The following is a 13,195-nucleotide window of genomic DNA, read 5'->3' as shown; positions in this document are numbered from 1 at the left end:
TTGTTTTATTCATATAAATCCCATTTCAAACAAATGTCATTTTAAGGCAATTTACAAAACAGATCTAATTCATCAATAAAATTATAGTCAAACAAAAAAAAAAATAAAGTCATTCAGACATATTTAAGATCACATTCCTTCTATATAAATCCCTCTTATAATACAATATGGTCAACACCAGAAATGAAAATTAAAAAATTCAAATAAAACTGAAAAATGAATAGCTTTATTAGCAGATTCCATTTTATTTTATTTTTTTACCAAAGCAACTAGTTGACAGGAAGTTTTGTTAATTTTAAATTTTTTTTTCTTTCAAATATTGATGGATTTTTTTCTGCTAACCCTAATTTCACTGATTATCATGTCAGATATAGATCATTCCTCTTTAACAATACCAGTAGGAACATTCACTGATGACTGTAATGCCAGCACAAGACTTTTACATTAATTATTGCCAAGTGTATAATTTCCCATAAGTCATTTTTTGATCAACTGTAAATATCACAACATATAACATTATTATTTCAAAATTTATAATCTCTTGCAATGATTTTGTTTAAATAACTGTTGGAAAAATACTAGTTAATTATCATTTATTGATCACATTCATTTGATTTATCATGTACTCATTTGTTGCCTTTTGACCTTACGCATATCCTGGTTTCAGAATAACATTACATATTGACGGCTGAAGTGAAACTTACACATTGCAGCATTATAGACGTAAGGAAGCAAGTTCGTAAGTTCATTTCCTGCAGGAGATGAGGACTGTCAGCAAAGATAAGAAACCAATGGTGCTACGTGTTTTTGCAGGGTTGCAAAACACAACCTTACATCTGCGCAAATCACGTAGGAAGTGTAGCAAGATAATATCCTTTGTTAGTCAGAGAATGCTCTGACCCACCACCTGTGTAACTCTTTGCATTTTCTCCATGCTGGGAAGTTTAATTAAAGATCTATAGAGACTCTCTAACTTTTGTGAATTCTGTCTTGGTTGTTCTTTTTAGCAAACAAATTTTTCTAACAATAATCTTTGGAGAGGTGTTGTATCATTTCTAAGTGAATGACTGCGTTGAGTCAACGAGTGTTCATGTCTTCTTCCTCGTCTGGCAAATAAGCTTTTGCAGTAGTTAGAATACAATATAGATCCAAGCGACTTGCCACATTCCAGCTAATTGTTGTCACCTTCTTGTATAAATCATTTTTTGCATTTACATTGATTTTATGACTGTACAAATGCTAAGCAGCCCAAACAGAGAATACTTCCATGCACCATCTGCTGTCTTTTACAATTATATAGTTATTACAGGCTGACTGTTATCTTCATCGGCGTTCCCCAATAGTTTTTTAGTGTCCACCAAATCTTTCTGTGTCCGGTTGCTGCTGAAGAGTGGGTTGTCGAAGGCCGTTAGCCCTCCAGGGATTGGTATGGTCATCATCTGACGACCAGACTTCTTGAACAGGAAGAAAGCAACACCTGCTCCCACCGCGATCCCCACAATGACTAACACAGCAGATAAAGCTGCGTGACCCCGACCTTGAGGACTCGAGGCAACACCTGCAGAGAAAAAAAAAAGTAGATTATAAGGAACAAAAAGATTTTTCCCAAATAAAAAGAGATGAAAGAATGACTTACTTGGTGCGGATGATGGCTTTGACAGCAACACTGGAAAGAAAAAGAAAAGAGTAATACAAAGTTATAGAACCACCTTTGAAACATCAGTTTTTAACACCAACAGAGGTATCAGTTCATAAAACCCTGAGGTCATAAGAACAATCTTTGGAGATTGTAGTGTGCTAGCTGTGTAAGATAAGTGGTGCATATGGCTCTAGATCTCAAGATCTGGCAACAAAATGTTGAAGTGACCTGAAGGAAAAGCAGTTCCAGGTCACTTCAAAATGTCATTGCCAGAAACTTCACTCCAGGCACCACAGGTCTCTTCAAAGAGTTGGTGAAACACCAGAAAAATGTAACGCAATTCCAATAAATAAAAATAATAACATTTAAGTAAATTTAACATTAAGGCTATTTCTATTTTTCCCCTTTTCATAAGTAAAAAGTGAAACACAAAATAGTTGCCATCTACCCTAAATATTTTTAGAAAATGGAACGAAAGAAAATATTTACAGCTGAGATTTAATTCTTGGTAAAGTTTTACCTTTGGCTGCTTTACAGATGTATGGTTTATCCCAATATCGTTCCCCCGTATGCCATTTCCCGTCTGATGCACTAATCATACCGAAGGGTCTAGATGGGTAATTTTGCCAGTTTTCAAAATCCATGACCGTGTTATCCAACCACTTCCATTCTCCTGGGGATAGACAGATATTTTATTATTATGTTTGCTGTATAATATGAAATGAAATGAAATTACACAAATACACTGTAAAACATTTGAAGCTGGTTTAACTTGAAAATGAAAGTCCACCTGCTGCCTTGAAAATGTATTTTCAGTCAACAAGAAAATTGTTTTGGTTTTAATTCTGAAATTAAAGTTCATAGACATTTTTTTTAAGTTCATTAATCTTGAATTGTGAGTTTTGACTTAATGCTGTAATTTAAACCAAATAATTATTTCACAACATGAAAGAAAAAAACTGCCCTTCCCTAGTTAAAGAGCCACATTTCTCTATTATTTTCACTCACAATAACACAAGATTATTTGTTAACTTATTTTAGCTTATTTATTTAACTAAACGGTTAAATAGTTACTTTAGGATAATTTAAATTCTTGTTTCAAATTGCATGAACAAAATTTTTGATCTGATGATGAATTTTATTAAATGTCACAATGAATTATGCTCTGGAACATTTAGTGTGAACAGGACAAGCTGATAATTGCTGAAAATAAACTTTTACCTTAATAACACACAACAGTCAGATTAATGTAACGCATTTCCATCTCAAGATACAAAAAACATGCAGTTCCCACTCCTGTCTTTTTCTGCTTACAGTTTTTTTTAAGTGCTAACTTAAAAACTCAGTTTATTCAACTCTTAGAGGTTTGACTAAATTAATAATAAAAAAAAGTTAACTTACTGCAGTAAGTTTATCTTTCACAAACTCACACATTTAAGTTCAACATCTAAAACTCACAAAATGTAATTTACTCAAAGAGTAGAAGATATTAGACACAACTAAATACGGCTCAAACATTTTACAGTGTAACATTACTTTCGTAAAACAGAAAACACATTTTTAGATTTTTCCTCTAAGATTGCCTTTTTTGTGATGTTCATTACCTCTATTAGTTTTGTACAGGCCCATCCAATAAGATGTGTGTGAGTCTTGAAATGGTTTAATGCTATTAAGTATGAACTCCTGTTCAAAGGGATCTCCAATGCTGGCAAGGGATCCACCTTCACAGAACGCACCGGGAGTTATTTTTTTGTGAATGCAACATACATTTTAACTACTGTAGAAAAGACTTTTCACAGAAAACACCTACCATGTTCCAGACAGCTAGTAGTGGCATCTTGCCACTCTTTAACATCAGCGGAAAATAGGTAGCAAAAACCTCTAAAAGGTTTCCAGGTCTGCCACTGACGTTGCCCAAATGAAAACCGAGAAGGCCTATATCCAGACATAGACGAATATGGGTCTTCTGGACAAACTCCAGGATAATCGTCTGTCTTCATTTCTGGTGGTATGTCTGTGTAATATATAAACAGTGGTACAAATTACTTATTTTAATAATTCAAAACCATTTTATTAAAATTCATATAGCATTACATAGCAAAATGGAAGAAAATTTAAACAGTAAAGTGTATATTTAAGCAACTTAAGGGATGTACGTGCTTATATGTTTATTTAGAATACATTTAGTTTGCTTTTACCTGTGGACTTCATGCAAAGACTGCTGAACTCCTGACTGCAATCGTTGGTTTTCCATTTTCCATCCACATCCACATAAACACAAATTCCATCTCTACGTGGTTCATTATAATTCCAGCGAGTAAAAATTAATGGCCAGCCCTCTACGTATTGGAAGTAGTTTTTAGTCTGAAAGTAAAAGAAAAACATCCAAAAAATAAAAAATAGATAATACATACGGCTCAGTTACCTAGTGTTTCGTGTTAATGTTCCTACATTTTTGGTAACACAGATATCACAAACATCTTATTTTGAAATTAAATCGTTACTCTAGGACTTAGCAGGGCTGCATGCATGTTGTAGTTATTAAAACAAAAAATCTACACAGACAGCAAATGAAACAGAAGAAATTTCTACTCTCTTCTTTTTTCTTTTTTTTTTTCTAAAAAGTAACCTAAATTCTAAGATGCATTTAAGAAAGTAAGAAAAAAATTCCTTTCAATTGCAAAAACAACATATTTGGTCCTGAGATAGATGTACACTTTGGATTTCAAACCATTGCTAATAATTCAAATGCATTTATTTCAATGGAAATCAATCAAAAATAACACACATACTTTAAAGATGTAATTGTAAATGTAATACCACCAATGTTTTGCAAAATGCCAACTTGGGTGGAAATAATGAAAATAATGTGGATGCTTATAAGACATAGCTTCTCTTGGGTCAGCACTCTTTGTAAGGTGACGCTGTTTTGAAACAAATTATTGAGACTGCATATTTGTCAATAAAATAGAGTTGTCAGATGTATAGAGCAAAAACAACATGGCTTATTTAATATCTAAATGTATTGTGCATAGCCTTCAAGTAGCTCTGAAATCAAAAATATTCAACATTAAATTTAGTGCTAGTAGAACATTGGGGTGAAAAAAATCATAAAACTTTTTCTTTAGAAAACAAAAAATCTGTTAAACATTTTTCAACTGATCAAACTGAAACTCTTGTAACAGTATATTTCCACTTAATGCATTAGACAGGTGTTGTACCTGTAAAAATGTGCTTTTTGTCAATTCCCTGTGAGCATTTTATCATGAAAGCATTACATCTAGTAAGTTCGAGTGGATTCTAGAATAAACGTTTACTTTTAGAGGCTTTAGAGACCATACCTGGTTTTTATTGAGTCCAATCCACAGAGAACGATTAAGATTCAACGCCAGCAGCTCAATGTAAGCCTGTGTCCACTCAGTCCGCACGCTGACCAGCTTGTCGCCGTCAGCTTCACAGGCCTTCTGAGCTTCATACCAGTTCTTTTGCTGGGTAACAAGCTTGATGGAATCATTTAGGATTTTGAAGTAGTTCTCTGGATTTGTTTGAGTTTTATTAGGTAGATCTTCCTCTGTTTTAGAATAGAAAAGATAAGTAACCATTTTTTTGAGTTTTTAATCACGGTACTCAGTTCATTGCAAAAATGTGCATTTAAAGATGTATTTAAACATTATAAATGATCATAATTAAATACTGTTTACTTGTAAATCAGAATGCATGTGTAACCTTATAAAATAAAATGGAGAAACATTTTTTGTGCATCCATAGTAAAGAATTTGTGTAAAAAAAAATTGTATTTGTAAAAAAAAAAAAAATTACTCCAGTTACAAATTCTTTTTGTTAATGTCCTTTTACTGATGCAAATAAAAAACTCTCTTGCTTTCGTGTGAGTTTCCACCTGCAGGTACTAACTTTTACAGCTGATGGGACAATGCCATGTCAATTAGAAAAATTGTAGTCCACTAAGATTAGTAGAAGGATTATGCAATCAAAATGGTTTAAGGTTGAAGACATCTGACTTTGCCTATAATAAGATCCTGTGGCCGCAACAGCCAAGCTCAACCATAATCTTATTGGATTGTTACATTTGTGTTTGGCCAATCAGCCAAAGGAAAGAAAAGAAAATCATTTTTACAAGGTTCACAACTACACAATCAGTTCACAACTACTCATTCTTATTTACAAGTATTAATAATGTAAATTTTATTTGCAATTTTACCAATCATTTGCTGTTTTTTCACAGAGAGAAATAAACTAGACCTGGGCTGAAGGTTAAAAGTGGGACAGATATGTGTAGTACGCAAGAAAGTCAAGTGAAAATTTGACTGTTTTGAAAACCATCAGCAGGAACCATGTTAAATGACTTACTTAAGGGCATTGAACATATAAATCCATTGGTGTCATTGCAGGATTTAGGTATCCATTTTCCAATTCCAAATGAAGGATTAGCGTTGATCACGGCACACTTGTTCTGTTGGAAATGACAGGCCAGCAGACGTAGTTCACAAAACCTTTAATGGTTAAGTGTAAAATGGTAAAAATTACATTTTAGAAAATACTCACCTCATCTTGACGCCTTACAAATATCTGCAAGACAAACCAACATTATAAGATTATTATAATCTGTATACCTCAGAATCAGAGAAACGTTTTTGATCCTCGCAGGGGAAAACAGAGTTGTGATCAGAATTACAGGGAGAGATGATATTTATTCAGTCATATTTTCTTCACTGCTCTACAACCCACCCCAGGTCTACACCCCTCACTACTAGGATATAATTTTATACCAGTGGGTCAGAGCGAAGCTTGTTTCTTTAGCAAAAGTAATGGTTTCTGTTCATTCAAATACGGTAATCTAAGAATTACTTACGTCATCGTCAAAGTGATACTGCAAAAGAATCCAAAAAGAAAAATAATCAATAAATAGCTTAGAAATCTTCACTTCAAATATAAATTTTGAAGTCATGATTTAAAAATATTAAATATACAAATAAATTGCTCTCAAGCAGTTACACATTCAAATTTATAGGAGATTACTTGGCATACATGACAACCAAAAGTTAGTTTTTATTAAGTTAATTATAAAGCTTTTTTTCTTCACGAAGCAAATTAACTACAAAATGCTTGTTTATTTTTCAAAATATTTATGGGGTTAAAATAAAATTATCTAATAACATTTTCGTAAAGATTGCTAAAACTGTGAAGCAGTTGCCATTCATTAGCCAAACATTTTTCTGTAGCAGGAGACAAATTTTAGAACCACTGATTTTGCACAAAGAAAGCTGAATGTTTTTATCTTACCAAAGGACCGTAACGGTGTGAAAAGCGGTGTGAAAAGCGGTGTGAAAAGCGGTGTGAAAAGTGGTAAATTCGTCGTTCCTAAAATTTAAAACAAAATCTTATACTTAATAAATTGTCTGAGCGATACCATTTTCAAATTGCCAACAAAAACATGCAATGTTTACTTACAGAAAACTCAAGATTGACATAAGACCTCGGCCGTCCATCAGTCCAGTAAAACCCACTGCCATATGAGCTCTGAAAACCAATCCACAGGTCTCTGTTTGGTGTTTTAGTCATTTCAGACACCAAAAACACTGAAAACAGAAAACAGTCGTTAAAATCCCAGACAATTCCAGATCAACAACATAATAAAATGTCTGGCTTTTCTGAATGACATGGCCAATTTCCATCACTTTGCATTCCAGTTTAAACCCAGCCATGTTGTCTGCACACACAATCTTTCTAATGAGGGTGGTTAGTAGCCAAAGACAAAGCATAATAGGGGTAAAAACTCAATGATAACTGAACAACAGCAAAGCTGATGGCTAGAAAACCTAGCAAAATACTCAAGTAAATATGACATTTGTAACAAATAACCTGAACTGAAGTAAATGTTTAAAACTTTTATGAGAAAACAAACCTTGCTCATGTCTTGAGGGAATAGAGGCCAGGTTTCCTCCGTAGTCTCTACATTGTTTCCTTGCATCAACCCATGTTAAGTTTTTGTCACTTATGATCTTGTAACACTGAAATTGAGACGTAAGAAATTAATTGACAACTTGTGTATATTCCAGCTGAATGCATTCGATCTAGCTCCAATGGGAAGAGGACCAGATACTCTCAAGATATAAAGCTGAAACCAGAGGGCCAGTTTAGATCGACTCAACAATTTTATGCGTCATTTTTTGTCTTCTTATGGGAGACAAGGACAGGTTTTTATCACTTGTGGAATATTCATCTCAACATCTCAAGAGCATGTTGTTCCCTCATTATTTATTCATCTAATTCTCACCTTGGAGTTGATCTTCTGCCAGCCGTCTTTGCAGTTACCTTTAGGTGGAGCAGTAGGAGCCACGGTGGCATTGACAGGAGGTGAGCTACTGCGCTTACAAATAGAGCCGAATTCAAATCCACAGTTGTAATCATGCCAGAACCCTGTGAAACCATAAAAGGCAAGTCAGGAAGTCGCAATGTGCATCTCACATTTATGTGTGAGATAGGGATTGGTGACATTTATCAAAGTATTCATATTTACATATTTTTGTACTTTTTTTTAAAATCTTTTTCTAAAATTGACCCATATTTTTTTCTTAGCTGTAAAGAGATAGCTTGTTATTTCATTTTTCTGATTTTTTTCATTATTGTTCTGATTTGAAGCTTTCTGTAGTGGCACTTAAAATAAAAATACGATAACTAAGAAGAAGATCTATGAGTGTTGGTGAATGTGAAATATTAAAGTAAAAAACATACCAGTAGTATTGTTATGGCGGTATAATAATAAACTATTTTGTTTATAGTTCATATCACTCCCTTGGTCTTAGTTTTATCTTTTTTTTTAAATGAGTAAAAGCTGGTGAACCATTTTTCTACAGTACCCTATTCTCTTGCTTCATTATCCAAAGAATACAATCAGAAGGGCAAGTTAGTTATTTTCATTTAGTCATCTACTCACCATGGAACGATCTCATGCAAACACAGTTTTCGTCATTATTAGCAAAATTAGGTTGTCCTTCATCCCACATTTGATAAATTACTGGAGAACCATCCATCCATCTGAAAGCAAAAAAAGACAAGGTCAAGCATGCAAAGAAAAATTCACTACTCCATTAATCTGCTCTATTACCATTACAGTTAGTTATAATGCTTTGGAAGAAAGCTTGCAAACAGATTTATTAATATTCCTTTGTCTTCCAGATACGTTTGGATGATATACTTACTGGAATGACTTGTCAAGATCCACAGTTAATCCAATCCAGACAGAACCAGAATCAGAACGTCTGGATAGCTATACTCAAACAAAGGTTTATTTTAGTTTATGAGTGCAGGAGAATATGTCAGAGAAATGTGACAATAAATTCAGAAAGGAATAACTAGTGTAAATTCATAACACTGTGAACTTCAGAGAACTTTGCAAAAGGCAAATGCAATTCTAATCCTGCTGCATATAACATAATTTCTTTGCCAATTCATTAAGTTACTCATTTGGCTCAGTCAAATAAGGAACTTAGCAAAACTGTAATCCAAATACAAACAATTATATTTATTTCATTTCTTTTTTTTTTCCTTTGTGACATCAGTATTACAAACTTTATCATATTCCAAACTAATTGTGAAAGGAATGGGAAATGATAGTTCCCTCTTTGTTGTTTTTAGCAATTGTTTATACATTTGTTGTAAATTACTACATTTGTTTTTAGCCCTGGAATTAATATTCTATTCAACCTACTATTACCAAAGTGATTGCTGAAGTCTTCAAATATATATAGTGAGTGATATTCATTCGGATTGGCCAAAATTGGAATCTGCAGGTCAAACTAAAACTGACAAATAAAAGGGGGGCTGAAAACATAATAGTTTTAGATTCTTTTTTTTTTTATGTTTAAATCTGTTATTTTTCTTCAGCTTCACAACGTTATGAACATTTGTGTGAATTTAAATCACAAAATCCCGATGAAATACATTTGATATATTTATGATAAAAAGTTCAAAGGGTATGGATGATTTTGAGACTGTTCACAGAATTTGTAATATAGATTCAAGTAAATTAAAATTTAACTGAAATCTGGTGAATATTGATTTCTCTTTGACGAGCTAGATTTGAGTTTTATTGTATTTTGTAGCTATTGGAATTGTGCCTTACCGAAGAATGAATAAACATACCTGCTTCCACAGGAAAATACGTTCTGCTTCACTGTTGATGGTTACAAGGTCAGCATGTTTGTCTCTGCAGGATTTCCGAGCATCTTCATTGGCCATTTGCCGGTTTTCAAAATAGTATTGATTTCCCCCCCATTCCAGCCAGCCATCACCGGTACGGTTGTAATCTGTGCATTTGCCATAGCAGATAATGCATATTAGATACTCATATGAGTAAAGTCTGATATGGTACAGGCAGGTTGTAGTCTTAGATTAATTGGCAGAGCTTAAAAGCAATCACTAATGGTTGTAATTTGCTGAGATGTATTTGTGAACAAGTCGAGCTCAAACACAAACATTAAACTCATCGCATCAGATGGTCGCTATGGTAACAATCTAACCATGAAGATTCTTCATTGAACTTTTACACCACATTTAAATCTTAAATTTAAATGTTAAATAATTTAAAATCTTTTTTTTTTTTTATCTATGCAGAAATCATTAAATAAAACGTAACAACATTGTCATTCTCAATAAGCAAATGTTAAAATTTGACATCTATGGTCTGTGATAAAATGTTAGCATTCATGCCTAAGCAGCTGCTTAGTTCATTTATGCCTGGAGTCAACTCTAAATATGACCAGCATTACATAGAGTTTGAAGATCTGCTGGTTAATTACTTAATTGGGATTTAACAGAAGTGCAAACATATTATATTATTTATTTTAATTGTGTTTTTGTTTGTTGTTTTTAAGACTCTATAAGTATTGTCAACAAGTATCCTATAGTTACCCAGTAATATTTTTACATTTCCTGTCAACTTGACATTTTTTACTACAAAAACATGGTGGCTTGCTGGTGGACCATCTTGGCTCCCCTACCACTGGGTTTGGCCGTTTTTCTGCGGGGAAATGCTGGCAGACATGTAAACATATAAAGAAAGGCGTTTCTCAGGATTTAAGGAGAACATGCTACCTGAACCGGAAGAGAACCAGTCAAACCCAGACTGATCACAGACTGTTAACAACACAGTTGTGATTTGTGAATTTCAAAAAGTAATATTCTATTTGCGAGAGCAAAAAATATGTGCACAGGATGAGGGGCTTGCCAGGGGTATCACATAGCATGACTGGCATCACTGCCAGTAAGATTGTTGACTATTGCATCTCAAATTGAAAATCTGAGTTATTGTATTCAGGTTAATACATAATGCACTCACCTGGAGTTGGAGTGGGTGGCGGTGACTTTGGAGTCAATCCTACATATAGATAGAAAGCACACCAGAAATTATAAAAAAATGTGGTATAACTGAGAACTATAACAAGAACTTTGGTAACATTAAATGAATCTAAGAACAACTTTACATAACTGTATGCCATAGCCACGTTTTACCTGTGCGGATCTGACAAACAAAGCCATTACGTGCTTCACACTGATTATCATTCCAAGATCCTGATTCATCCCAGTCGCGTGAATAGAATTCAACGCAAGATTCAACATTGTTTTTGTTGTTTGGCTCTCCATCTTGCCAGTGCTGAAAGTTTACCTGTTAAGGAAACCATTACGATAAAGACATGCGTAAAAAGTTTTGACACGGATTAAGAAGGCCTGCAAAGAAAGACATCTGTTTACTCACTGGGGATCCGTCACTCCACACATAACCAGTGCCCTGGTCATTGGCACTAAGTCCAATCCAGAGTTTTGAAGACCTGTAGTAGTAGGGTCTGGAAACAGGTGATATATTTAAGTCTCAATAACAAATACAAGATGAGACCATGACTTCTCTAAATATATTTTCATTGCTTAATAAATGTATTTCCTCATTTAAGTCTGTCTTGCAGTCTTGCCTTATGCATTCCACTGAGGCATAATATAGACAAGCCCTAAAAATATACTTCACTGTAAAGGCAAATATACACAACATTTTATAATGTAAGCATGCTATATGGTATCTCTTATCCATAATGTGATTTCAGCCTTATTAGCAATTACTGAGAAAATAGCAAAGGGATACTGATCATTTTGTAAATGAAAAAACAAAAAAACAAAAAAAGAAAACAACATAAAAAGGCATTCTGGTGCATCTCCTTGAAAAATTGCTGTTTATGGCAGTAGGTAAATAAAGTCATGCTGTACCTAGATGATTGCCTATTCAAACTCATCTCAGCAGCGCTGTGGAAGCTCATAAGGTCTCCTCCGATTCCTCTGCAGTAGTCCCTGGCCTCAAACCATGACTTAGACTCTGAAAATATCTAAAAACACAAGAAGTTCACCTCCTGTTATCCGTCTGTCCATTCAACCCTCATTTCATTATTGAGCAAAATTCAAGAGGATGTGACGTCTCCCATCAGACTGTAGTTCACCCTCTGATGTCTTTTGTTTATCAGTTAACTGTCATCATCAAAACTATGAGAAAACGTGCAGGTTGTCTCAAACAAGTTAAAAGGCACTCAGAAAGGCAAACTTATGGTTTCAAATTATTATAAAACAGCCACTGAGGATTATATTATTAATGTTTCAATTATTTGAAAACATAAAACAATCAAAATTGCAATCAGCTATTTTTTCCCAACTGACATTGTTTGCTTATGTTAACAAATCATTGCAGTTTAGCAGCGCATACATTAAAAACGTCAAATTTCACCTTGTGGCAGACATATCTCGACTGGACTCTGGTCCATCCATCTGCACAATGGTCAGAGGGAGGAGTTGTTGGTGCAGGCGTCGGAGCTGTCCCTTCTGCTTGATATTTGCAGATGTATTTCTGTCTGTTTGTACACGGCAAAACGTCCCAGAGGCCCGCAGTGCTGCCTGTGGTCATCGCGACACAACCTTGGTTGTGGCCTTGTTGGGAAAGAAATCATAAGTTGTCATTTTAAAAGTTACTTTCAAACACATTATATGAACATAGATGTTTTGTACCTGGCATTCCCCTGTTCCAGTGAGTGTATCTCACAGGGGTCGTGCTGGTCCACTCAAAAACGTCTCGGTTCTTCTGGTTTGAAAGCCCTAACCAGAAATGTTTCTCTGATCTGAGGCCCACCAAGCTGACTAGGAAGGCATTATCCACCCTGGAAACATGGACAATAAAATAATAAATCATTTACCACTTCTGTTTACTTGCACTTAGTTTGGAACCTGTATTATTAAATGATTTTTGTTATTTAACTTACATATTTGATTTTGAATTACCAAATAGGTTGATTTAGCTAAATATAAAGATTAAGTTAGGTGTGTTAGTCCTAAATACTGAGCTATTTAGATGCAATAATGTAAAGATATTTCTGAAATAACAAGATAGAGCTACACATTAGTTAGACAGCTAGATTGTATTAATGAGATGTTGCTGCTATCTAGATCAGTGTTTTTCAACCTCTTTTGAGCCAAGGTACACTTTTTTAATTGAAAAAATCAAGC

The 13,195-nt window shown here is 34.1% G+C and overlaps 1 protein-coding gene across 2 annotated transcripts in view; it reads right to left on the bottom strand.

Moving 5' to 3' along the window:
- Positions 1 to 302: 302 nt before the first annotated feature.
- LOC106954455 (macrophage mannose receptor 1-like) overlaps positions 303 to 13,195 on the bottom strand; it is a 21,848-nt gene continuing 8,955 nt past the window's right edge. Inside the window, exons 11-34 of one of the 2 annotated variants that reach the window (XM_015043967.1) lie at positions 12,701 to 12,849; positions 12,423 to 12,622; positions 11,915 to 12,030; positions 11,415 to 11,502; positions 11,171 to 11,324; positions 10,998 to 11,036; positions 9,803 to 9,966; positions 8,860 to 8,927; positions 8,595 to 8,695; positions 7,935 to 8,077; positions 7,563 to 7,668; positions 7,109 to 7,236; positions 7,002 to 7,018; positions 6,941 to 6,965; positions 6,510 to 6,527; positions 6,203 to 6,226; positions 6,008 to 6,110; positions 4,981 to 5,210; positions 3,838 to 4,003; positions 3,450 to 3,653; positions 3,244 to 3,360; positions 2,160 to 2,312; positions 1,637 to 1,666; positions 303 to 1,558 (exon numbers count right to left, since the gene is read on the bottom strand). In XM_015043967.1, the coding sequence (XP_014899453.1) occupies positions 1,293 to 1,558; positions 1,637 to 1,666; positions 2,160 to 2,312; positions 3,244 to 3,360; positions 3,450 to 3,653; positions 3,838 to 4,003; positions 4,981 to 5,210; positions 6,008 to 6,110; positions 6,203 to 6,226; positions 6,510 to 6,527; positions 6,941 to 6,965; positions 7,002 to 7,018; positions 7,109 to 7,236; positions 7,563 to 7,668; positions 7,935 to 8,077; positions 8,595 to 8,695; positions 8,860 to 8,927; positions 9,803 to 9,966; positions 10,998 to 11,036; positions 11,171 to 11,324; positions 11,415 to 11,502; positions 11,915 to 12,030; positions 12,423 to 12,622; positions 12,701 to 12,849 (2,809 nt within the window). In that variant the 3' untranslated portion in view covers positions 303 to 1,292. Of the gene's footprint in view, positions 1,559 to 1,636; positions 1,667 to 2,159; positions 2,313 to 3,243; positions 3,361 to 3,449; positions 3,654 to 3,837; positions 4,004 to 4,980; positions 5,211 to 6,007; positions 6,111 to 6,202; positions 6,227 to 6,509; positions 6,528 to 6,940; positions 7,019 to 7,108; positions 7,237 to 7,562; positions 7,669 to 7,934; positions 8,078 to 8,594; positions 8,696 to 8,859; positions 8,928 to 9,802; positions 9,967 to 10,997; positions 11,037 to 11,170; positions 11,325 to 11,414; positions 11,503 to 11,914; positions 12,031 to 12,422; positions 12,623 to 12,700; positions 12,850 to 13,195 lie in introns of both variants that reach the window. The other variant, XM_015043966.1, reaches the window with a different exon arrangement.

Source organism: Poecilia latipinna, unplaced genomic scaffold (genome assembly GCF_001443285.1).
Source record: "Poecilia latipinna isolate Pla-1442-1.1 unplaced genomic scaffold, P_latipinna-1.0 Scaffold658, whole genome shotgun sequence".
NCBI classification, from domain to species: domain Eukaryota; kingdom Metazoa; phylum Chordata; class Actinopteri; order Cyprinodontiformes; family Poeciliidae; genus Poecilia; species Poecilia latipinna.
Note: the sequence above shows the minus strand (reverse complement) of the source record. Positions and strands in the feature narration are given on the sequence as shown.